Source organism: Raphanus sativus, chromosome 4, assembly GCF_000801105.2.
Source record: "Raphanus sativus cultivar WK10039 chromosome 4, ASM80110v3, whole genome shotgun sequence".
NCBI lineage: Eukaryota > Viridiplantae > Streptophyta > Magnoliopsida > Brassicales > Brassicaceae > Raphanus > Raphanus sativus.
Window position 1 is genome coordinate 15,755,886 of NC_079514.1, and position 26,132 is coordinate 15,782,017.

The following is a 26,132-nucleotide window of genomic DNA, read 5'->3' on the forward strand; positions in this document are numbered from 1 at the left end:
CAGTAGTTAGTAGTGATTATTTACTGATTCTTAAATATCTCAGTAATAGTTGGTCGACAAATCAGTATCCATTAACTTAACTGACAAGCAGCTTATATATGATGTTCTGTGTATGCATTAGCTTTTCTATCAAACACTTATGTTCCACACTTCTTTGTTTTCAATGTGTTTATCAGATTATGATTTACTGATGAAATAACAGAAGGTATGAGTATCTCTTACTTTTGCTTCCTGTCATTTTTATAATTTTTGGTGAACCCGTTACTTTGTCTGAATATTGCACTCATAACAAAGAATACTCTTTCATTCTACGCAATATACCAACAATGCAAGAGAAATTCTTCTTTGAGTGGTATTGAATAGTCGGCAGGATGGGAAATGGCATGTGCTCCTCTGTTGCCATATTCTTAGTCAACATCAGAGTCTTTTATGAGTAAGCTTTCAGATTCAGTGGTGAGTGAGCAAATTGCCATAACAAGGAGCCACCTCACTTGGACCAAAGCCTTAGGGGTTTTCACTAAAAAGCTACTCTTTGAATATTTGAAACCCTTTTTCTCTAAAGATCTGTAACTGTATAAATGCTAAACTTGGTGAAAAAAATAAGAGACAATGAATGAAAACTGTCTATGTTCCTGCTCCCATATATCGGGTCTCGCCTCTTGAATATGAGGTATGTATCATTTTGGTTGTAGTTTCTTACCTGCTTATTAAAATTCCGTTATGTTTGATTTTGTTGGGTATATTTCTATGTTTGTATAACCTTTGTACAGGTTCTCATCTATTCTCCAGATGGTAGATGTCACATAAGAACCAGTGGTATGAATGTGGAGTTGGTGTGAAGACTGTTTTATAGGATACAAGTTACTGTCATCATCCCAATTCGTATTAGGATACCACCATTCATCAGTCACGACCATGATTGTGGTTTTTCATACAAGTTAAAAATAAGCGTTCAAACTAGAAAGACAAGATACATAAAAAGTCTGAACCCGTTTACATATTAACAAGACAAGAAAACAAACTTATTTAACAAGAATAATGTTGGAGATTGTCTTGGCACTTGGAGTAGGAGTGACCGACCTGAATGATCCAAAGAATTGATAACAAATCAGTTTAACAATTGTAAACAAACAACACTATAGCCAGAAGCCTAAATCCATTGCTAATGAATGTAACAGAAGCAACAACTCTAGAAGAGAGTTAAAAAAGGTGTACCTCATCAAAGAGATATATGAATCATTCTTGTTGTGATGGCTTAAGCTTGAACTCATGAACATGTAAGTCACCACGGAACTTGCGCACTAATGTTTGGTAAAGTTTAGGCTCCGGATTTGGCGAGGAGGGATCTTTAGCCCACAATGTTATGTAAAAGCAAAAACCTTGGGCGGCTGTTACATTGCAACTGACGTACTCGACAAACTCAAGTTGTGTTCCATAATCTTCGTTTTTTGCCTCGATAGCCGTCTTGATGAGAAGATCCATCAAGTCTTTATTGCTGAGTCTAACATCGAACTTATTTCCCCATTCAAATTTGACGGGAGCAAATTTGTAGTCAAATTTATCCAAGTCCATATAAAAACCCTAATTAAAATATGAATAACCCAAAGTGAGATTTATAGGATAGCACAGGATCTTAAAACGAACCCTAAATTAAACAAGGAGGAAGGATTATCACCTCGTACTTATCAACTTGTTCCATGAAAAGATCAGCCTGTTCCTTATATTTCGGATCATCGCAATCTATTGGGAGGAAAGGCGGTCTTCCTAGTGGATCATCCTCTCCCGCTGGCTCTACCTTTTCCTCTGCCTCTGCCTCTGCCTTCCCCACTGGATCCGTCTTTGGCTTCTTCAGTGGTGGAGAAAACTCAGTCGAGTCTCCAAACTTCGTGATCTCGTTATCAGCGGCGGCGGCGGAATCCCCCGACATATATCTTTTTTTTTCTTTTTTTTTCTTCCTTAGGTGTTTTTCCTCGTAACAAACAACCGAGAATTGCCCCCTATTGATTTTGATTCTTCTTAAATCAATAATAAAGGAACCTTTCCATGGGCCCCTGACTATTGGCTTTTTGGGCCCGAATTTTTGGACATGATTTGTAGTGCAATCGTAATAATCTTCTAAACTCCCGAACTCAAAAATAATAGTCAAGTTTTGAAATTTATTAGCATCTTTATCCAAGTCAAAAATTATAGTCTCTCACTCTAGTATTATTTTGGATTGACGGTTTATTTCCCCATGATAGCTATCATATAGTATCAGATCTATACTGAACTATGACATCGTGTTAAATCTCCACGAAATAAAAAATATAGACTTATTTCTTCCTGAATTGATAATTTGGAGTCTAATTACCCATAGATCAGTGATTTTAGTTGATTTATTTGTTTTAATGAATTTACTCTTAAACAAATAATTTAAATCAATTAAACCAAACAAATATTAATTTTTGAATATATATTTTCTTTAAACAAAGAAAAATTCATCCTTTTACATGTATTTCTTCTTCCAAATCAAATCATCATCTACTTCATCAGAATATATTCGCCTAAACCTTTCCTTTGAAACATGTAAGAAATACAATAAATCGAAAGAAAAACAATCAATGTGGCGAAATCAGTATTTTGTATCCTCAATCGAAAATTCAACTCCAATGGCCGACACCACTTGAGCACACTTTCAAAACTCTGACACCATCTCTGCTACTACCAAACCCAAACGGAACATGACAGTGTCACTACAAGTTATTGACTAGCTTAGGCTCTAGCCACTGAGGATCAATTTAAGACTTCACTATATAGATTTCATCTAGGATTAATAACGTATTGACGATATTAAAAAAGAAGAAAAATGTTTGTGAAAAAGATAATAACTCTTTTTAAGAATTATATATACATAATCGGATTGTTGAAAACGCTCTCGGACCAGACTTCATATTCCCTCTTGAGTTCGTTACTCCTGGCAGGAGTGATGCCCATTCTCCCCTAAATTTTTTGTTGTTTTTCTTTGAAGTGGATATTGGAAGACCGATCATCGGGGAACCCTGATCCACCAAAAAGTTTCTAACCTGCACAAAGAGCGAGAAAAATCTACATGGACTACCATTTCAAACAGTGGGATAACTTTTCCAGAATAAAATCTCCAAGTAGCACACAAAACCTTTTGACTCAGTCGAAGCATCAGCACGACACCTTGACCCAAAACCAGAGAACCTTGTATGGCCTGTATGCACTTCCAAGCTTAAGCTCAGCTGGAGATCTGAGAAAAGCCACGAAGCAAAATAGAAGAAATCTGAATCAGCGAAAGAGAGAGAAAAGAGAGAGAAAATAGCAATTACAGGCTGCTGACAATGACTCGGTGTCGAACCCAAATCTAAGAGAAAAGTGACCGAAGGAAAGGTGAGAAGGAAAAGGAGTCACTAGTGTTGGTTAAAGATGAAGATATTGTGACTGAGAGGAGAGATGTGAGAGTCGCCAGAGATGGTGCGTGTTGGGTTGCGATGGCGGTTGTTAGTGGTGGTGCATCGACCACAAACAATCACCTCACATTCCCGACGTCTTGCCAATTCCTCCATAGCCAGAGCTCAAGATAAGAGACAAGCTCCGTTAAATCAGATTATGGAACAGATGCAGAGCGAAATCCTTACATTTGCCCACACTGATTTCTTTGATCGAGAGTCTTCTGAGATTGACGTGGCTGAGTATTTGGGAACATTAATTTTGCGAGGTTGAACAGGAAAGTGCTTCTGGTCAACATCAGACATGTCCAAAAGAACAAACTTGTGAATTACGAGCATCAAAATGAAAACAATGGCGATGATGGTAAGATGGAGTGTAAGTTTATAGAATTCCTTCATTGTATTCATCGATGTACAAGGGTATTTATATAAACTTCCTTAACCGACTTTGGTTAGGATAAACTTAACAACTAAATACTTAATTATCTTTAAGTGATCACATCATTATCTCTAATAGCCACATCGTTATCTCCTCCTCCAATACTCGCCCTCAAGTTAGGAAGGTGAAAGTTTCGAATTCCAAACTTGAACAACAAGTATTCAAACTGTACTCTCCCAAGTGCCTTTGTCAAGACATCCGCTAGTTGCTCAGTTGTTCTATATGAAATGTCTCCAACAAGCCTTCTTGAATCGCATCCCTCACTTGATGACAATCAGTATCTATGTGTTTAGTCCTTTCATGAAGGACTGGATTGGCTGCTATATATAATCCTAACTTGCTATCACAAAACAACTTAGCCGGCCTTCGTTGTGGAGCTCCCAAGTCTCATAACAGTCTCCTTAGCCATTTTATTTCTCTTGTGGCATGCGCCATTGATCTATACTCAGACTCGGTTGAAGAGTGTGACACTACCTTCTGCTTTTCAGTCTTCCACGACACCGGCGAACCACCAACTAGAGCCACATATGCACTTAGAGATCGTCTTGTTACAGAACATGATAACCAGTCTGCATCACAATAAACAGACAAACTGGTATCAACCAGAGACCCCAACAGTATACCTTAACCTATTGTTCCTTTTAAATACCACACAACCCTCATGGCAGCATCCCACTACATCTCTCGAGGTTTCTGCATAAATTATGAAATAACGTGTATTGCGTATGATATGTTCGGTCGTGTAATAGACAAATAATTAAACCGACCAATCAACCTCTTGTATTTCTCAGCATCACGTAGAAACGAACTCAAGTCCAGCGCCAACTTGTGTTGTATTCCATAGGTGTAGCAACCGGTTTCAAACCAAGTAGCCCAACTTCAGCAACCAAATCCAAAGTATACTTGTGCTGCATAAGCATGAAACCTTCAGCCCCACGTTCCACTTCTATACCTAGGAAATATTTTAATTTCCCTAAATCCTTCATGTGAAAGCACCTCCCTAGATTATCTTTGAACTTGGTTATGGACTCAATGTCGTTACCACAAATAATCAAATCATCCACATATATGAGTACCTTGAGTTCCACGTTACCCTTCGAATAACAAAGCATAGAGTAATCAGCGTAAGAGTGATGGAACCCAAAACCTTTCAGTGTATCTGTAAGTTTCTGAAACTAACATCTAGGAGTGTGGCAGTCCATATATTGTTTTGTTCAATCTACAAACTTTGTTAGGATCTGACGCTTTAAAACCTTGCGAAAGCTTCATATACACTTCTTCTTGAAGACTTCATTCAATAGGGCAATGTGCACATCCATCTGATGCACAATCCAGCCTCTCCCTGCCACAATCTTCAGCAAACATCGAATGGTTGCCATCTTTGCTACATTAGCAAATGTGCCCTTGAAATATCTCCCTTTCACTTGTTGATTTCTTGAGCCACTAGTCTAGATTTTGGTCTCTCCATAGTCCCATCCGCATTTTATTTGTATTTGTAGACCCACATATTGCCAATGGCTTTCTTTCTAGGAGGCAAGTACATCACACTAAATGTTTTGTTAACTTCAAAGGATGTAATCTCACTCTTCATAGAGTTTCGCCATATCTCCTGCTGCACAGCTTCGTTATAGTTCATCGGCTCCTTGTCAGTTATTATAGCTCCTAGAAACGCTTTGTGTGCAGGAGAACTTATCATCACAAGTATAAGTTGTAAGAGGATATAGCGTATTACCTTGGACAGTCAACGATGACTATGATTTTTGGATGGAAGCGGTGGTGTGATCGTGATGGGGTTCTTCTGTTAGACAACGTGCATTGCAGTACACATAATCTCGTAACTTTGTCGATGGCTTCTTCTCTCTGCACCCTTTACACACCTCTAGTTAATATTACTTCATTCACCTCAATCTCCGCTTCGTCCTTCTTATCACCAATGTGTTCCGTCACATTATTCTGCTCATGTGACTCACTCACTACTGCAACAGTTGGCGTACTGATCTCTCCACTATACACTACCTTCACTTGTTACAGGAACACTCCCCATGTCCTCAGTAAAGTCAAAAATCAACCAAATCAGAGACCCAATCATCATCTGGACTGCCAGCTGATTCTTTAATCTCCATGCATTTCTCCTTCTTTTGCGCAAAAGAAAATACTTCCTCAACAAAGCTTATGTCTCTCGACACCAAGAAATCATTATTCTCCATATCAAACACTCTCCAGGCCTTCTTCCCAAAAAGATATCCAACAAAAACGCACTTTCTACTTCTTGCCCCATATTTATCCTTATCTATGTCGCGCCTATGAACATAACATAGAGATCCAAACACACGGAATGTACCATACACCGGTTTTGTTCCAAACAAAACTTCATATGGTGACCTGTCTTTTAGTACTTTCGTCGGAGTCATATTAATCACATGTGTAGCTGTAGTTACTGCTTCCCCTCAGAACTTCACAGGCATTTGTGATTAAAACAACAACGCTCTTGCAACATTTAAGATATGTATGTGCTTCCTCTCCACACGCCCATTCTGCTGAGGTGTGTCTACACAACTTGTCTGATGTAATATCCTTTTTCTGGAATAAATCTCCCAAACACATAAACTTTGTTCCATCGTCACTTCTCACCATTCGAACAGCTTCTCCAAACTGTTTCTCAGTGTAGACACAAAACCTTTGAATCACTTTCTTTACCTTTAACTTTGCAAGCAATAGATGTGTTCATACTCCCCCCCCCGAAAAATCATCTACAATAGTGAGGAAATACGTTGCTCCACTCGAGGCAGGTACTCTATAAGGACTCCAAACATCCACGTGAATCAACTCAAGAATCTTGTTTGTTTTATTAATACTATCATAAAAATATCTCTTGTTTGCTTTGCTCTAAAACACACGTCACAGTGACTAGAACAAGCTTTATTTTTAAAATCAGAAAGCTCAGACAAAGTAGAAAAAAATAAAACTGTTGGATACCCAAGTCTTCTATGCCATAAAATTTGATTTATGGTTCCATCAGCTTTGCAAGCACGACCAACTCTCACATAATTGAAGAAATAAACCCATCACGTTCCTCACCGGCTCTAATAAGAGTCTTCGAAGAACGGTCCTGCAAAATACAAATGGTGTTCGTGAATAAGGCAAAACAATTTGTATGTCTCAATAGCTTAGACACCAAGATGAGGGTACAATCCAAATTCGGTACTAAAAGCACATCTTTCAGAGAAATTCGATATGTGAGAATCATGTCTCCCATTTGAGTAGATGTAGATCTTCCTCCATCAGCAAAACCAACTACACACGATTGTGTATGTCTTACGTTCACCAGGAACGACACATCTCCTGTAATATGGTGCGATGCACTAGAGTCGATAATAACATCTCCTATAAGCTTACGAAAAAGCTTCTCAAACTGGTTCCCTGATCTTCCATCATTGATAATCAGAGTTATGGCTCTCCATTGTTTTGGCATCAGGTCAGAAGTTCCAGACCCATGTGAAGCAGTCGCATGAGCAGTGTTTGCAGACCCACGACCATTTGCTCCCCCACGACCAAAACCACCACTAGATCCACCACGTCTGTTACCTCTTCGTCTTCTCTCGTCATCCACTCCGGGAAACCAATTATTTGCCAGCAGTTGTCTTTTCATGACCGGTCTTGCCACAATTAGAACATACTTTGTCTCTAGCTCTGTTTACATATCCTCCATTAGTATTTTCTGAACGTGTTTCCATTCCACTTGCATCACGATTCTCTCCTCTCGATCTTGTATTTTCTTCTTCTTGTACTCCTTTTCTGCTAACAAACCCCAATAGCCTCTTGATGCGCTACTTCCCTAGACTTGGCAGTGTTAAGTCTCTCCTCTTCTCTTATCACATTTGCATACGCCTTACCCAAATCAGGCAATTCATTTGCTTCTGTTATCAACGTCACCACGTTACTGAATCGAGAAACATCCAGCCCCATGATGAACTGATGTACACGATCATCCTCTCTTTCTTTCTCATACGTAGCCACCGCTGAACAAATACAAGCATGAGGTGGTTTATATGTTTGTAGCTCCTCCCACATCATCGCAAGAAGACTATAATAATCGATCACTGGCTGTCCGTTTTGTCGACAAGACGCCAATTGCTCAATAAGTTGATGAATATGCACTTTATTACCAACTTCAAATCTCTTCTTTAAGTTCTCCCAAAGCTTGTGTGCCTCGGTTATGAACGTCACCGTAGATTTCACCCTCGGTTCTATTGAATATCTGATCCACCCAACTATCATTGAGTTTAACTAAACCATTACTCCAACTCAGCGCTCTCTTCGCTTGGTTTTGGCAAAGTTTCATCAATGAAACCCATCTTCTTCTTCGCTCTAAGAGCATTAACCATCTCCATTGCCCACTCGTTGTAATTATCACCCTTCAACTGAACTGATGTAATAAATGCACCGGGTTGTCAGACGAGAACAAAACATATGAACATAAAACCAATATTGGGTTTTATGGGCTTCCAACTTAAAGCCAATTGGTGATTAGCGGATTGGCCCTAACCCTTTATATATTACTTAATGTCTCTTAGAGTTCACATGTGGGATATAATATCCCTAATATCCCTCCTCGAGATGAATACTCTTATCGGCCAGAAATCTCGGAACTTTAAGACAATTATACTCGGTCGAGCAAGTTAATTACTATCTTTATACCCGGTCGGGTAGGGTTAAGCACGACCTTTTTAAACCGGTCGGAAAGGTTAACAACCTTTTTAAACCCGGTCGGAAGTGTTCATTAATTAGAAGTTTAAGATATTTAGGATCTGGGTTCTGATACCATATAAGTTTATAGAATTTTTTCATTGTATTCAGCGATGTACAAGGGTATTTATACAAACTTCCTTAACCGATTTTGGTTAGGATAAACTTCACAACTAAATACATAATTATCTCTAAGTGATCACCTCATTTATCTCTAACAACCACATCGTTATATCCTCCCCAATATGGAGAAATCTGATATGGCAGATATCGGATTGTGTCAGTCAAAATATTAGTCTTTTTGTAGTATGGATCATCTTGGCTCGTCTGATGCAAACCAAATTGAGTTTTGTGTTATGTTCCTCAGCTTGTGGTTGTTCATTTGGGTTATGTGTTCGTTTTTAGTTTGGTATAATCATGAAAGTACAAGTCGTTACAATAAAAATGTATCAAGGCTGTTCAATTTGAGTGAAATGCTTGGTTTTGGTGTTTGTACTTACTTAAGAATGGTTCATGGTGCTAGAGCTGTCATGAGATAACTTAGTGGAGGCTATGTTATATTTGGCAAATGATCTTGCAACTTAGTGGAAGATATGTTATAAAAATTGCCACTATATTTAATTAGGAGCTGTTTGTTTTAACATTTGTCATCTCCATTCAGATGATTCATTTGTATGATCTATCCATAGGGATGGCAATTGAGCTCTCCCGTTCCATCCCGTCCCGAACCGCTGCGGGTTCGACTTCTGGTGGTACACGGCGGGCTTATCCTGCGCGGAATGCGGTCCTTAAACTAACTGCTCAATCCCGTACCGTGAAATATGCAGGCCTTCGCGGGTCGTCCCGCGGGACATCAAATATTTCATTGCTTGTTTCTACATGCACAAACAAACATAGACAAGAATAAAGTTTCATCTTTCACATGATCGAGCATACTCTTACAAGATCAATACATTAAGCTTATACAGAACAAATGTTTTTATTATCATTTATGATGGCTTGAAAAAGCTCCACCGGTGCAGATTAGAGGCACTTGGAAGACCGGAAGCATCATCGACCCTGAAACCACCATCAACGGAGCTCCATAATGTCTAATCCCCTTCTCTCTCTCTCTCTCTCTCTCTCTCTCTCTCTCTCTCTCTCTCTCTCTCTCTCTCTCTCTCTCTCTCTCTCTCTCTCTCTCTCTCTCTCTCTCTCAGGTGAAAGCAGAAATTGAGACTTAGGATTGCGGGTCTTCAAAATTATGCGGTTTAACCCATACCGCTTTCGGCCCGTCCGGCTTTAAGCCCATCCCGCTTTGAACTCGTCCCGTTTGAGCCCGTCCCGCGAGGCCTGCAATTTTGCGGGCTTATAAAATGGAGGCCCAATCCCACCCCGCAACAAGCCTTTACGGGACAGGCCCGCGGTCCACGTCCTTGATTTTTGTACCTATTTGTTTGTCCATCCAGATATATCATCTAGATGAATCATCTAAATGAATCATATGTTTGCTTCTTTATTTTCATTTTCATCCAAATGAGTTTAATAAACAAATTACCAAAATACCCTTGTGTTAATTTAATCTTATGGTTGATATTATATTTTTAACTATATAATACTTACTTATTTAGTTTAATATATTTACATTAGGTGTCACAAAAAAAAATATATTTACATTAGAATTATTTCAAAATTAACAAGTTTTTTTGCAGTGTGGGCGGGAAAACAAAATTTTGGGTTTTAGCGGGAGAACACATTTTTTTTTTTGACGGGAAAATACAAATTTCCGATTTTGGCGAGAAAACATGTTTTTGCGGTTTTGGCGGGAAACACATTTTTGCGGTAACGAGATTTTTCAGTTTTGGCGGAAAAATGAGATTTTGCGGTTTTAGCATGAAAACGCGTTTTTGTGGTTTTGGCGGGGAAACGAGATTTTTCGGTTTTGGCGGGAAAACACATTTTTTGCGGTTTTCGCTAGAAAATGAGATTTTTTTGCGGCAAAACGCATTTTTGTGGTTTTGGCGGAAAACACACAATTGTGGTTTTGGCGGCAAAACACGTTTTTGCGGTTTTCGCGAAAAACAAAATTATTCGGTTTTGGCGGGAAAACACATTTTTATGGTTTTGGCGGGAAACACACATTTTGTGATTTTGGCGGCAAAACGTATTTTTGCGGTTTTTGCGAGAAAATGAGATTTTCGGTTTTGGCGAGAAAACAAGATTTTCGGTTTTGGCGGGAAAAAGAGATTTTGCGGTTTTGGGGGGAAAATGTGTTTTTGTGTTTTTGGCGGGAAACACACATTTTGTTGTTTTGGCAGGAAAACACATTTTTTGCGGTTTCACGGAAAAACAAGATTTTTTTGGTTTTGGCGGAAAAATGTGATTTTGCCTTGTGGTAAATGCGTTTTTGCGGTTTTGACAAAAACCAGATTTTTTTTTGGCGGAAAAACACGTTTTGTGGTTTTTGCGGAAAAACACGTTTTGCAATTTTTGCGGGAAAACACGTTTTGTAATTTGGCAGAAAATGCATTTTTGTGGTTTTTGTGTGAAAATTTAGTTTTTAGGTTTTTGCAGAAAAAAATGTTTTTGTGGTTTTGTCAATTTTCATGTGTGAGAAAATGATATTATGTTTAGGTTTGTAATTTGTGAATTATATTACGGGCATGATAAACATTATATCAATTTAAATGAACCATATACATTTAAATTATCTAAATTGGTTCAGCTGAAGGGACTTTAAAATTAAGTCTACATTTCCAAATGTCATCCGGATGATTCATCTGATTGAGTTGCATTTTTAATGACTAAACAAACAAAACTTTTATCTTCGTCTAAATGGTTCATCTAGATGGAGAAAAACAAACAGACCCTTAGTTCTTAATTCTTGTACATATAGTGTGGATCACTGACCCGTATTTGACCGTGAAACAACTTTTGCAAAAGAACAAACCACATTCTTGTGATATCCCCTGAAAAGATGAGCGTACAACAAAGCCATTGAAACCAAGCTGATACAAAGAAAAGAAAAGGCCTGAAGTACGTAGTAGAATTGTTGGGATTCGAGACTACTTCAGAGACTACCTCATAAACTACGTCAGCAAATCCATCAGTGAATTAGTCAGGATTTGGTGATGGAAATCAAACAAGATCGCATATCTTAAACCAAGACAATGACGTCATATTAAGAAAAGGAAATATCACTTTTATGAGGATGATAGGTTCCTGAAATATTACTTTCATGGAGATATGGAAGTTGCAAGTATTTTGGAATATTTCCTAATAGGTTTATGGAAAGAGGTGAATGCCCTAATCCAACTAGGTTAACGTAATAGACTCCTACTATATAAGGGGAGTTCGTGTGTTCTATTATCTCTTGTCCAAAATGTCCAGACGTGACCAAGCAAGCTGGCTTGTGGCTTGTGTGAGAGAGAGAGGTGCTATGTCTTTGTACTTGAGATTATAGTGAATTGCCTCATTGCAAGACCCCAGGGCCGTAACCACATTTAGGTGAACCCTGGTATATCAATTTCTTGTGTCTATCTTCTATAATTCCGTGTTCTTCTTCTGTTCTCCATAGATCTACAAACTCATACTTTCTAACGTACTACGACAAGTGTGTCAGAAAGTGCTTCAGCGAGTTTGTGTGGTGAGGTTTTCCAACAAAGTGGTATCAGAGCCTTAGGTGGTGTTAATCTCAATGTCTACTAAAGTAAGAATTGAGGTGGAGCGGTTCGATGGGAAAGGAGACTTCTTGTTGTTGAAGAAGAGGATGCTTGCGCATCTGTCTGTCCTTGGTCTAAAGGATGTATTAGAAGAGTCCGAGTCACCTTCTGTCTCAGCAAGGAAGAAGGATGAAGACGAGGATGTTTACAAAGAGCGATTGGTGAAAGAGGAAGCTGAAAGGCTTGAAAGATCAGAGAAGGCGATGAATCTGATCATTCTCAATGTTGGGGATCATGTGTTAAGGAAAATCGAGTTGTGTACTACAGCTGCTTCTACATGGTCTACACTGGAGATGTTATATCTTTCAAAGACTCTATCGAATAGAATTCACTTGCAGCACAAGTTCTATACCTTCAAGATGGTTGATACTCGGAGTATGGATGAGAATATCGATAACTTCTTGAAGATTGTCTCTCACCTGTCAAGCGTGAATGTAACTGTGTCAGAGGAGGTACAAGCGATTCTGCTCCTGAATTCGCTTCCTTCACGGTTCAACTCTCTCAAGGAAACGCTTAAGTACGACAAGGATACATTGTCGTTGGAAGAGGTGACGGGTGCTGCAAGGTCTTAAGATCAAGATCTTTAAACCTCTAAGGTTTCACATGATGATGGTGAAGGATATTATGCTAGAGGCGAGTCTGAGAAAAAGGATCTTGTGAGGAAGGATATGGTCGGTTCTAGATCAAGCTCAGGGTCTAGAATTACCTGCTGGTTCTGCGATAAGCAGGGGAACACCAGGAATAACTGTTATGTTACAAAGAAGAAGTATGACAAAGAAGCTGAAGCAGCAGGTGTGATAGATCCTGGTCCAGAGGGTGATGCACTATCGGTAACATATACGCAGTGTCATGATAAGTGGGTGATTTGTTCTGGTTGTTCTTACTACAGGTCGTGTAGGAAGGATTGTTTTCACATGGTTCAAGAGCTGACTTCAGGGAAAGTACTTCTTGGTAATGATTGCGCGGTAGGAGTTCAATGGTTTGGTACAATCAACAAAGCTTATGGAGGTTCGGTTAAGACACTCACAAGATGTCAGGTATATTCTGGGATTAAGAAGGAACATGGTATCTACTGGAATCTCGGTTTATTAAGCTTGGAGCATATTGGCGGACATGGGAAGGCTAGATATTTTACAAGCATGGGAAACTAGCTCTTTAGACCGTGTCTGAGTCATTGTACCTGGTAGATGGAGAAACTGCATCAGGTGAAATATATATAGCAGTGGCAGAAAGAAACCATCTATGGATGAGACAGTCTTGTGACATAGACGTCTTGAGCACATGAGTATGAAGAATCTACAGATTCTTAACCCGGAAGGGGGTGATTGATAAGGAGGACGATTGGAGTTTTGGAGTTCTGTGAGAGTTTTGGGAAACATGGTACATGTAAAGGTCTCAGGTATGTACATGCGGTTTTGTGTGTGGATCTCCAAATGTAACTTCAAGTTTGGTGTGGATGTTACCCTCAAGGTGACCTTGCGAATGGTACCATGTGGTCTTGTTATCGAAAGTCTTCTTAACCAAGGGAGTTAAGCGGCGTGTTCCGTTGGTACAGACGGCGGTGCAAGATGGGTATTGAGTATTTTTTGCTGTAATCCACGTTTTATATTATTTATGAGGACACTACGTCAGACCAGAAGTTGAGACTTCAGGTGGAGCTGTTGACGAAACGGCTGATATAGTTGCTGACGTAGATGTTGAACAAGGTGACGCTGCATCAGACCGAAAGTTGAGACTTCAGGTGGAGCTGTTGACAAAACAGCTGACATAGCTATTGATGCAGATGTTGAACAAGGTGAAAGTCTTGAAGGATGTCGGCTAGGAATTGACAGAGTATGAAGAAGATTAGTGCCACCTACACGGTACTCTGAGTCTGAGGATGTAGCAGGTTTTATGCTATATGTAGCTGATGAGGTATGTGCTGAAGAACCTCGAGACAATCATGGAGCGATGAGCAGCAAAATAAATTGGTCAATGCGATAAATCATGGGGTGAAGAGATGACTTCAATGGATAAGAGCCAAATCTGGAAACTTGTGAGAAGGCCTGAGAAGCGCGAAGCAATTGACTGCAAGTGGATGTGTTAAACTGGAGTCTGGTACAACTGGCGTTGAGAAGCCTGGATTCGAGGCTTGGTTAAGTTGCAATGGGATATTCTCAGAGAAAGGGAATTGATTATCAAGATGTGTTCTCACCCATCGTGAGACATGTATCGGTGAGATTTTTTGCTACAGAGAACTTTGACTTTGAGCAACTTGGTATAAACCGGCGTTTCTTCATGGATCATTTGAAGAATGGATTTACATGAAGCAACCAGAAAGATTTCAGCTTAATGGAAGAGAAGATCACGTGTTTCTACCTTATAAGAGGAGTGTTGTAACACCTGTTGGTGTACACTTCAGAGCGTCTGATGTAGTAGATGATGAAGCAGAGATGAATGAATGATATTCCATGTACGAGGTGTGATCTGTTGTATGGGTTGGTTAGAAGGTTTATGAGTAAGCCTAGGATGGTTCATTGGACTGCGTGGGAGTTGAGATACCTCACGGGAACACAAGATCAGATTATGCTTCAGAGAAAAATGAAGTGTTTATAGTTGAAAGATTTTGTGATTCGGATCTTTGCCTCCTGTTTTTGGACAAAAGATTGTTGATCTCGGATTATGTTTACATGGCTGGTGGTGATACAATCAGCTGGAGATCAAGACTACAAACTGTAGTGACTCTGTCAACGACTAAAGCAGAGTGTATAGCGCTGGTTGGAGGTGTCATAGAAGTGGCGCTGGTAGGAGGTGTCATAGAAGGAATGTGGTTAAAAGTGGTTTAGTGTAAGAGCTTGGATTCAAGCAAGACACGGTGGTGATATCGTGTGACTCTCAACGTTCAATGTTTCCAGTAAAGAACAATGTGGATCGTGAGAAGGCTGAGCACGTCAGCAGAAAGTTGCACTTCATCAAGGATATCGCTCAAGGTGACGCAAGTGTGTAGAAGTTATGTACTTCAAGGGATCCTGCTGATATTGTAACCAAAGTGGTTCATGAGTTTCAGGAAGCTGTTAAATTCTTAGGATGGTCGAGAGCATCGACTTCATCTGGCAAAGCACGAGTTTGCTTAACCTAAGTAGTGGATTATGTTTGATGTCATCAAGGTGGAGTTTGTTGGGATTCGAGACTATTTCAGAGACTACCTCAGAAACTACGTCAGTGAATCCATCAGGGAATTCGTCAGGATTTGGTGATGGAAATCAAACAAGATCGCATAACTTAAACCAAGACAAGGACGTCATATTAGGAAAATGAAATATCACTTTTATGAGAGTGATAGGTTCCTGAAAATATTACTTTCATAGAGATATGGAAGTTACAAGTATTTTGGAATATTTCCTAATAGGTTTATAGAAAGGGATGAATGCCCTAATCCAACTAGGTTAATGTAATAGACTCCTACTATATAAGGGGAGCTCGTGTGTTCTATTATCTCTCATCTGAAAGGTCCAGACGTGACCAAGCAAGCTGGCTTGTGTGAGAGAGAGAGAGGTGCTATGTCTTTGTACTTGAGATTATAGTGAATTGCCTCATTGCCAGGTCCCAGGGACGTAACCACATTTAGGTGAACCCTGGAATATCAATTTCTTGTGTTTATCTTCTATAATTCCGTGTTCTTGTCCTGTTCTCCATAGATCTACAAACTCATATTTTCTAACATACTACGTCAAGTGTGTCAGAAAGTGCTTTAGCGAGTTTGTTTGGTAAGTTTTCCCAACAAGAATTTCCTTTCAAATAAAAGAACTTTCTCTTTCACCTAGTGTACATGAATGTTTTTTAACGACTGTGTACATGAACATGAATATAAAAGTACATGTGGAGACAGAAAAAACAGGTGTACATGTGGATATTTGGTTAACTACACATCATATAATATGTTACGATTCTTTTTGGTTAACTAGTTTAAACAAATAGTTGACGTATCTGATTATCATTGGCCAAATGTACTATACATATAGATATGGAGTTACTTAACAAGAGTACGTATAAAAGTATGCCGTACACGCAGAGCCAAGCCTTCTATGTATCAAAAAAGGTTATTTTGCCACATGCCCCCAAAGATATACAATTTTTTTAGGGTCCCAAATTTGTCAATAAAATTGGCTATAGGTGCTTGTCACCCATAGTGAGTGTCACGACTTCGATTCCTTCTTGTTTGTGCTTATTATAAACTTTTCTCTATGAAGATTTATAAAAATTGTGGTTTTAAAATTGTGGTTTTAAGAAATCACGTATGATCTTGCTATATATTTGTTAACATTAGCTCATCGGTCAAAAATTGTGGTTTTAAAAAATAACACTTTTAACGGTTATAATAAAACAAAATTACATACCTTAATAGGTAAAATGATTTTTCTTATTTGTTATATTCTTTGTAATTTTAAAATGAATCATTAATTTTAATAAATAAATTATGAACTTATTAATTTTAATAGAAAATTTTAGTGATTACTTTAATATATTAATCAACAGAGGTTAGCAAATTGTATCAAAAGTTAAAATTTGATGTATTTTACTATATCAAATATTCTGCTTGAAACCATTTAAAAATAATAATAATAATTTTTACAGCATATGTAGGGTAATGTTTTAACATGTATTATTTGATTTTAAATTTAGCTAATTTTCATTTAATATTGAAATAGATAATATTTTGCAAGATAGAAAAATTTATGATAATTACGACGTATGATCTACTTAACTATTAAGAAAGATTTATATGATTATGTATTTCATTAGTTATACATTGTTTTGAATTTCTTAGCATTAGCTCTTCGGTTAAAAGCTATGGTCCAAAAAAAGATAACACTTTAACAGTTACAATAAAAAATCCAGCTTTTAATAGATGTATTTAATTTATTATTACTATTTTTATAGGTGTGTAGTTAAAAAATCTCAAGTTTAAATAGGTGTATGTTGTTTATTGTTTTTAGATTATACGTGTTTTTTGACCCAAAAAAATTACATGTGTTTAGTTAAGAAGTGTTTTTAACTACTGTAGGTTTTTATAATATCTACCACTATAGAACTTACTAGAGCTTGACTCACACATATAATAGCTTTAATAAAATAGATATATAGAGATCACAAAAAAGAATAGATATATAGATTTTTAATTAATAGAAGAATGTAATGGTTATACAAACATGCGCCTGTATAGGTATTTTTCAATTCATAATATATAATATATGATTTTTTTTTTGTCAACGGTATATTTTATTAACTTGAAAGCCAAGTAATTACATAGTTTTGGTTGTGTTCTCTTGCTAACTTAGCTTTCTCGTCTACACTATGTAACCATTTCCTAGAGATATAGTGAAAAGTGAAATCTTGCTCCTTTGATAAAGAGTAGATGTCCTGTATCATAGAATGTGCTTCAGTGATACAGACGTTGCTGAATATAATATATGATTAAACCATAGTTTTTACTTGTATGCAATTTGTTAGTATGTCATATTGATGTTGGATATTTTACATTTTAAAGATAAATATAAATCATGTATATAGTTTTATGTGTATATAAATGTTTTCAAGTTTATTTTACATAATAAAAGATATTTTATTAAAATAAAAAAACTGTACCGTATAAAAAATAAAATTTAATTAAATATTCAATATTTCAAAAAAAGAAAATATTTTTTAACTGTTTAAAATTGATAATATATCTTTTTACAAGTTTTTATAAAATATTTGATGATTTTGCATGTTATCCATAATTTTAGGTTTAGTCATATTTTATATTCAATTATTAATCATAATAGATAATGTTAATGATTTAACTGTTAATTTATCATTATCTTCAAAATAATTAGAACGTTTTAACGATACTATGGTGGTTAAAAATATATTATATTTAATTTAGTAATATTAAATATTATATATATATATATATTTATAGTATGTTTGCTTTATCAAAGTGACTCTATATTAATACTTTTACCACATAAGATAGAATGAATCATCATTGTCTAAAATAAATTTCTTAGAGCAAATAAAATCACTTATTTTGATTATTTTTGAAAACAATTGATAAAAAATTTAAAAATATTTATTCTATAATTTCTGAAGTGGATTTTTTTGCTCTCATAATAAAATTTAGAGCGTTTAAATTATTTATTATCCTTACTAAATAATTAAATTAAATTTAGAATATATAATTACTCATAATTTATAAACGAATTTCTTTTTTTTTTATGATCATTACTATTATAAGAAGATTCTATATTTTGTTGGCCAAAATATTTTATATCATAATAATTTAAAAATAAATATAAATCATGTATACAATTTTATTTGAATATAAATGTTTTCAAGTTTAATTTACGTAATAAAAGATATTTGATTAAAATAAAAAAAAACTTTATCATATATAAAATTAGTATTTAATTAAATATTAAATATTTCAAAACATGAAAATAATTTATTTTAATGGTATTTGAATTGATAATATATAAGTTTTTATAAAATTATTAAGTTTGTAAGTGCGGACAAAATACCTGATACAAGAATAATATAAGAGTTTTTTACTATATTCATTTAATATAAGTGTTATTCTTTCATAATATGGCTTCAAATGTTTCTAACCGCACCGTCCCGTACTTCAGTTAACTGTAAACAAAATCTCTACATATACCATATATTTATACGTTTTTATAACTGTAAAAATCACACTGCAGTTAAACCATTGTTCCGCACCACTCAATCCGCCGTTATCTCTCAGAGCCTATAATTTGGTAATATTACCACCACTACACACACGGTTAATAACTAAGGTTTGTCAAGGTTTAATAAAATAGTATATAAAAATATTAAGTGAATCTAAATTTTGAGTGCCTTTTTATTCATTAGAGTGTTGGTGCAATAACAAGTCAAAAACAAAAAGGGACACTATATACAACAATGAAACCGATGAAACAAATAATATTCTATTAATTATCTCTGATGTCATTAATGAAGAAAACCAATAGGATAAAAATAACACTAATGAAAAAGACACACTTATGTTTCGAATGGTAACAGCAGATTGAGCGATGCGGGATAAACGGTTCGACTGCTATGCGGTTCTAACAGTTATAAAAACGTATAGATATATAGTATATGTAAAAAAATTGTTGCTATTAAATGCTGTGCAGTGTGGAACAGATGTTACCATTCAGAACCTAAATATAGAAACGATGAGAATATAGTGTAGATAGGTTTAGTAAATGAAAAACATCTACTCATTTAAAAATGTCAACTATGTACAAAGTTACAAATATTAACCAACTATAGTGACATTGATAAAATTTATGTATGAAAAATCGGACATGAGCCATGTATTCATGAAAAGTACATATCAGAAATATTAACGAACTACTTTTTGTTGACAACATTCCATTTGATATCTTCTAAAAATTTGTAACCATATTTTTTCTTCACCATTTTATTTGATTAGTGGAAATTTTACTTTGAGAAAGGTATGAACATAGACTATTTATAGATTTTTAAAGATCTATTTGAATAGTCAAAATTTTTAGTTTAAATAGTCACATTTTTAATTTAAAATTAGTTATTTTGAAATGATATTTATATGAATAGTCACAACTTTTCAATATAAATTGTCACCTTCTTTCAATATAAATAGTTATTTTAAAATAAAAAGAGAAAAATTTTAAAATATATACTCTTAAAGGTTGCTTGTTGAAAACACAAAAATATACATTATTTTTTTTAAAATGAACACATAACCTTTTAACTTAAATAGAATTAATCAGGATTCGTATTATTAGTAGATATGTACATAGGATTTAACCATTATTTGCAATATTGTATTTCTTAAAGGTTTTTAATCATCAAAATTTATTTTATATACTATTAGATTTTTGATTCGCACGTCTGTGCGGATATTTTTTATTTTATAAATGTATTGGATATTATTACAAATGTTTTAAATATAACTTATGTTTTAGTGTTATATATTTTATAACACTATAGTATTATTGTTTATATTTCTTATTCGACATTATTAATATATAATGATTTTTAATACATTTTACTTTGTTTTTCTTTATTACTTACGAATATATTTTCGCGTTATGTATAAACAACAATCTGAAAAAATCAAATAGAGAACCTACTCCAAAATATGTTTTTCTTTATTTATATTTTGCATATTATTTTAGTAAATTTTATACATAGTAGCACCTATCATATTATTTAAGTAACATTTATTGATATGAGATCTTTTAGATGTTATGATATTAATTTTTACTTTTTAATTAAGATTTTAAAATATTATATTACTTTAGTTTTTACACCATATATAGTTTGTTTTTTGTGGTGCATTTCAAAAAGTTATTTTTATCATTTATGATTTTATCTTTTGTAAAATTTGAAATATTTATCCTTTTTAGTTTCAATATTTATTTTCAAATTGTACATTTTGTCAAGAAAACTTTAGAAAATTACACAAGTATTTTTGAGTTTGGAAGGATACATGAATTTTGAAATTTTTACTACATTAATACATTATTTTACAAAACAAAATATTTGAACTTTTGGTAATGTTTTCTATATTTGAAATTTTGGTAATGTTTTTAATTTTTTCTCAATAAAATCTTTAACTAAAATAAAAACGAAAGTTATAATTAAAATTTAATTTTTCATTAATATTTTAAATGAATTAATAAAGTTTCGGTTTCCTAATAAAATATTTTTTAATATTATATGAACTAAAGATTATTATATACCATTATATTTTGTATATAAATATTTATAAACAATATATTGTTGAGAGTTTAAAAATAAATACAAATATAACATATAGTTATAGACATAAAATTTTAACCTATATTAATAAATTTAATTTTTGTATAAAAATATTATATTGTTTACAAAATTTAACTTATTTTAATGATGAGTGATAATTTATTTAAAGTTAAATATTTAGAAAAAAAAATTTACCTATTTAATATAATTTTCATATTTAATTCATAAATCACTTCTACTTATATATAACAACGGAATATAATTACACAGTTTATAAGAATAGATTATGATTTTTTTTTTCTTTTTTTAGAATATAAATTTAGTTAAAATTGATTTATATTATATTACTACTTACGAAATTATTTAATTTGTTGTTTTATAAAAAATATTTAGACTTTTAGTGAGATTTTGTTAGATTTTTCTCAACATTTTTTAATATTAAAAAAATCAAATTTACAGTTGGTTTGTTATTAATATAAATAGTCAAATATGTCATATTAACTCATTCTTTAAATGATCATACTATGACTTGCTAATAGTAGATAAAAATAAGAACCTAAATTAATAGATCAAAATGTTTTATAATAATATTGTATTACTAATTACGAAATTAATTAATGTTTTAGTTTATAAAAATATTTAAATTTTAATAAGATTTTCTAAGATTTTTTTCTCAACAGATACTAAATACAAATAAATTAAAATTAAAATTTATAGGGTTTATTATTAATGTAAATAGTCAAATGTGTCATATTAACTAATTTTAAAATAGTTTTACTATAACTTGTTAATAGTAGATAAAAATAAGACCTGAATTAGTAGATTAGATTTCACATATTTTGTTGCATATATTGGGCTGAGGAGAATCTGTCACGATAATATATTGTAATATGCTGTCCAGTTAGAGTTATTATATTCATCGTACAACAGCAAATAATGTATATCGGTCATGTTAATTAGATTTTGGAATTTTGGTTTAGTTTAAGTCACACGGTTAACGTATCAGTTAATCTCGGATGGTTGTATTATATTAGATATTGGTTTAGTTTAAGTGAACCGGTTATATTATTTAGTTATTGTTTGTATAGTTATTATAATAACAAACTTGTAAAGGTTCAATATATAAAGTAACACAGTAAGAAAACTGAAAGAGTCCAAATTTTAAAATGAAAATTTTAAGTAGATAAAAATAGGATTATGTATGTTTTAGTTGATTAGATACTCCTATAGTCCTATTACATAACAACCGAAGTCAAGAATGACAAAGACGTCGTCCAATTACGGTAACCATTTACATCATTACTCACCTAATACAAACAAAAAGTACCCCCTTAAAAAATCAAAACTCAACTACCAGTTATTAGATGTATGAACGCAAAATCACATGCACATGTAACCCTTTCTAGCAATGTTCTCAAAAGTACATGTAACCCTTTCTTTTCTTTTTAACAACATGCACATGTATATTACAATACTTGGTATGTGGCCAGTAACATGCATACGAAAGAATACTAACTTAAAGACATGAAGATTCAGGAAAAGAAAAGAATATTTTAGCAAAAAAAAAAAAAATTCAGGAAAAGCAATGGCTTTTTATTGCTGAGATATGATGGCACTGTTCATAGCTGAAACGCCTTCAGCTGTTGTTTGTTTTGAAGCAGACGAAAGAGAACCAGATCTAGTGGGATCCGGTTTGGTTGGAGACTTTATTTACCTAAATCTGACGCCTAAAGCAGCAGCTTGCTGTGTGAAAGCAAGCCTGGTTAACATGCACGTATGAAAGCAAGGTTTGTCCAATTAGTCTTTTATGCCAAATTGTGAAATAGTATATTAATACGACCAAGTAATGTAAGCTAATTAACAAATGAAAATGAATCCAGTTTTAAAATTAGGGGTGGACAAAAAAGCATTGTGCTTTCCGAGTATATTACAAGGACCCATTTCGGATTAATGATAATTTTTTCAACTTTCACATTGCCTAAACCGGCATTTTCTATTCACGTAAGTAACTTGTTATTGCCCTAAACAGATGATCGACGCGGTTGTTTGTTTGCTTTACAACGTGGTGATGATACATATATGAGTAGTCATAGTTTTTAATTTAAATAGTCAAATATTTTCAATTAAAAATAGTTATTTTGAAATGATATTTATATAAATAGTCATAACTTTTAAATATATACTAGTTATTTTAAAATGATATTTATATAAATAGTCATAACTTTAAAAATATATACTTTAGTAAAAAAAGATTAAAATATATACTCTTAAGGGTTATTTGTTGGAAACAGATAAATATAAGTTACTAGGACCGGCCCGCCCTACGGGCGGGATGTAAGAAATGTTAATTGTATGTATGGATTTTTTGAAACGAAAAAAACATATGATAACATACCAGAGCACTCTAAGAACGCTTGTGTTGTTGCAGGACACGCAAGTAAAAGATGAGACAATTTTTTTGGAGAGTTGACAGAAAGAAAAACAGTTCTTTAGAGTTTATTATGCACCTAGAGCAGGAAATTTAACACCAGCTTTTGTCCATCTTTAATTCTATTACGTATTTACCTATATTTTAGATGGTTATTTGTTTATATTTTATTTTCTTTTATATTTTAAACGAATTTTTATCTTTTGATTATTTATTTAGTTTTTATTAATTGTTAACTGTTAACAGTTAGCAATTACTCTATATGAAGAACATATAATATATCATTTCTTCATAAAACTCAAACGTCAATGTAAACATGATGTCTAAAATGTTTTGGCGTAAGTAAAATAATACAATCAATGGTAAAAAAGCTATATTGTCAAATCTTTTAAGTCCGTGAGAAGGTATTTTGTATTCAAGTTGTTCTTTAGTATTTTTATTATTTTGTTTTTATTTACTGTTAAATATTTTGAGACATTGTACTATTTTAATTATTATTTCTCTTTCTGTTGTGATTTTAAATTCTATGAAATATATCTAAAAATATTTTTGTTATTCTTCTTAGATCATAAATTTATATAATCATTTAAAACTATTTTTTGTATATGGTTATACAATTTTAAAATGTTTATTGGATTTTATATATATAGGAAGCAGAGTATAGTTCTTATTGCTCATGAGGTCTTTGGTCTCAAACTATTGTATGAATTCCTTGGTACTTTTATTATTATAAATTGTATTATTTTAAAAATTATAAATAATGAAAAAGTGAACAGTTAAAATCATTATAATAGACAATTATTTTATATATGGCAAACATAATGAAAGTGACTATGCACTGCAAAGCTATGGAAATCCTATAAATTGTTGATATAAGTTGCTTCTTTGCTGCTGTGGAAGACGTTAAAAACAGAGTTTTTGTCGGACGGACCACCAGTGGTTGTTTCAGCAAATGGTTTCTTCACATTTTCATCAACACCGACACTGATCTTGGTTGGGAGTGTGTTTATTCCTGGCATATCATTACCAGAGCCACCATTGTCATCCTGTAATCACAAACATACACATTGTCATCTCCATGGGTGCAAAGAGGCTTGCATTTTAAGTATTGCAGTAGCTTATTTCCACAACTAAATCTGGGATTGGTAGACGCTGACTGCAGCACTGCACGTATGGAACTTATGAAACACAGAAATCCTAGGAGAGACTATCAAAAGAGAGATTACATCACCAATCAATTATCTGAGAAAATGTGACCAACTTCCAAATTAGCCAAAATGAAACCCAATACACAAACTATGTTGCATTGAACTAAACAGGATGATACTATAAAAATAACTATCAATAATTAAGATCAAAACTTGCCTTCAGAAGAATATACAAACCTTTCCGATCATGGCACCAACGGAAATCCAGCTCAGCAGGTTCAATTTCCCAGTCATATTTCTTTGAAATTGGTGGTGGCACAGGCCTTGGTCCAAAGTGACTTCCGTTTTGACCTTGCGTACAGAATATAATCAGCCACGTTCGAAGATTAAGAGATTGAAACACACATCAAAACACGCGTCTCTTGGAATCTCTGAACACAAAGTACATCAAACAACAATGCATTTAAACAGATTCCTGCAGAAAGAGAAGAAAGTTTTTTAAATTTTACATTGATCTTTTCATAAACATTAAACAATAACAATCAATGCAAGATCACAAAGAAACTCAAAACTCACATACCACGTTCTTGCCTTTCTTAACTTGACACCCAACGGACCATATAGCCATTCTTTGTCATTATCAACCTCCACAAACAGCTCTCTTTTCGGAACAGTGAGTATCTGATCCAAATACTTTAGGTCCGGATGAGGCGGCTTTGGAGATGCTTCACCATTTTCTTTGACTTTTGCATTCAGTGTTGCAGCCACATGACTCAGTGAGTAAACAATGAGAAAATGATCGGACACAAATCTAAACAAAAACTGAAGAAACGAACTTAAATGATGTGTATCATCAAAGCTGTATATGGAATACATCGTTCCGGCGGCAAGCCTCTTCCGGAATTTCGAAAGCCGGTGAGCATTGATGGTGGCTTGCATCAATGTCGACTGAGAACAGAAAAGTGTTAAATCTTCATCAGTAAACAAAATAAACTCGCCGGAAATTGATCGAACTCAGATCTAAAAAAGAAATAGAAGAAAGAACTTACATTGACGTCCACCAGGAGCATGCCACCACGTTTGACGTATTTCGCCTTCCAGAACCGCAGCAGCCTTGCCTCGACGGCGGAGGAGCAACTACCGGACTTCAAGTCGAAGAAGAAAACCCTAGAATTAGCCATTACAACACGATTCAGTTTATCGCAAGAGATTGAAAGAGAGGATGAGTTCGTGATGAGAAGGACTCACATATTTATACATATGAGACACCGCCAATGAGCAACAAACGATGCATTGAATACATCGTAGTGGGTGATTGAATTGTCTGGATTAAAGACGAAGTTACATCTCGGCCGTTTCAGCAAGTGAAAGGTAGCGCAGAGGTTGTCGCCGCCGTAGAAAGGAAGAGACAGTTTTCAGAGCGTTGTT

The 26,132-nt window shown here is 34.3% G+C and overlaps 2 protein-coding genes across 2 annotated transcripts in view; both read right to left on the minus strand.

Moving 5' to 3' along the window:
* LOC108808820 (pentatricopeptide repeat-containing protein At2g01390-like) overlaps positions 1-26,132 on the minus strand; it is a 36,754-nt gene that overhangs the window by 3,861 nt on the left and 6,761 nt on the right. The gene's annotated exons all lie outside the window — the stretch shown is intronic.
* Positions 906-1,992, minus strand: LOC108811284 (uncharacterized). Its single transcript, XM_018583329.2, has 3 exons — positions 1,676-1,992; positions 1,216-1,581; positions 906-1,080 (listed from the first exon to the last, which is right to left on the minus strand). Exons 1-2 carry the CDS (start codon positions 1,925-1,927, stop codon positions 1,237-1,239), a joined length of 597 nt encoding a protein of 198 aa, XP_018438831.1. The 5' UTR covers positions 1,928-1,992; the 3' UTR covers positions 906-1,080; positions 1,216-1,236.

Coding starts and splice junctions, on each gene's coding strand:
- LOC108811284 (XM_018583329.2), bottom strand. CDS start 1,927: ATGTCGGGGGATTCCGCCGCCGCCGCTGATAACGAGATCACGAAGTTT. Junction 1,582..1,675: donor AACAAGTTGATAAGTACGAG/GTGATAATCCTT, acceptor TATTTTAATTAG/GGTTTTTATATGGACTTGGA.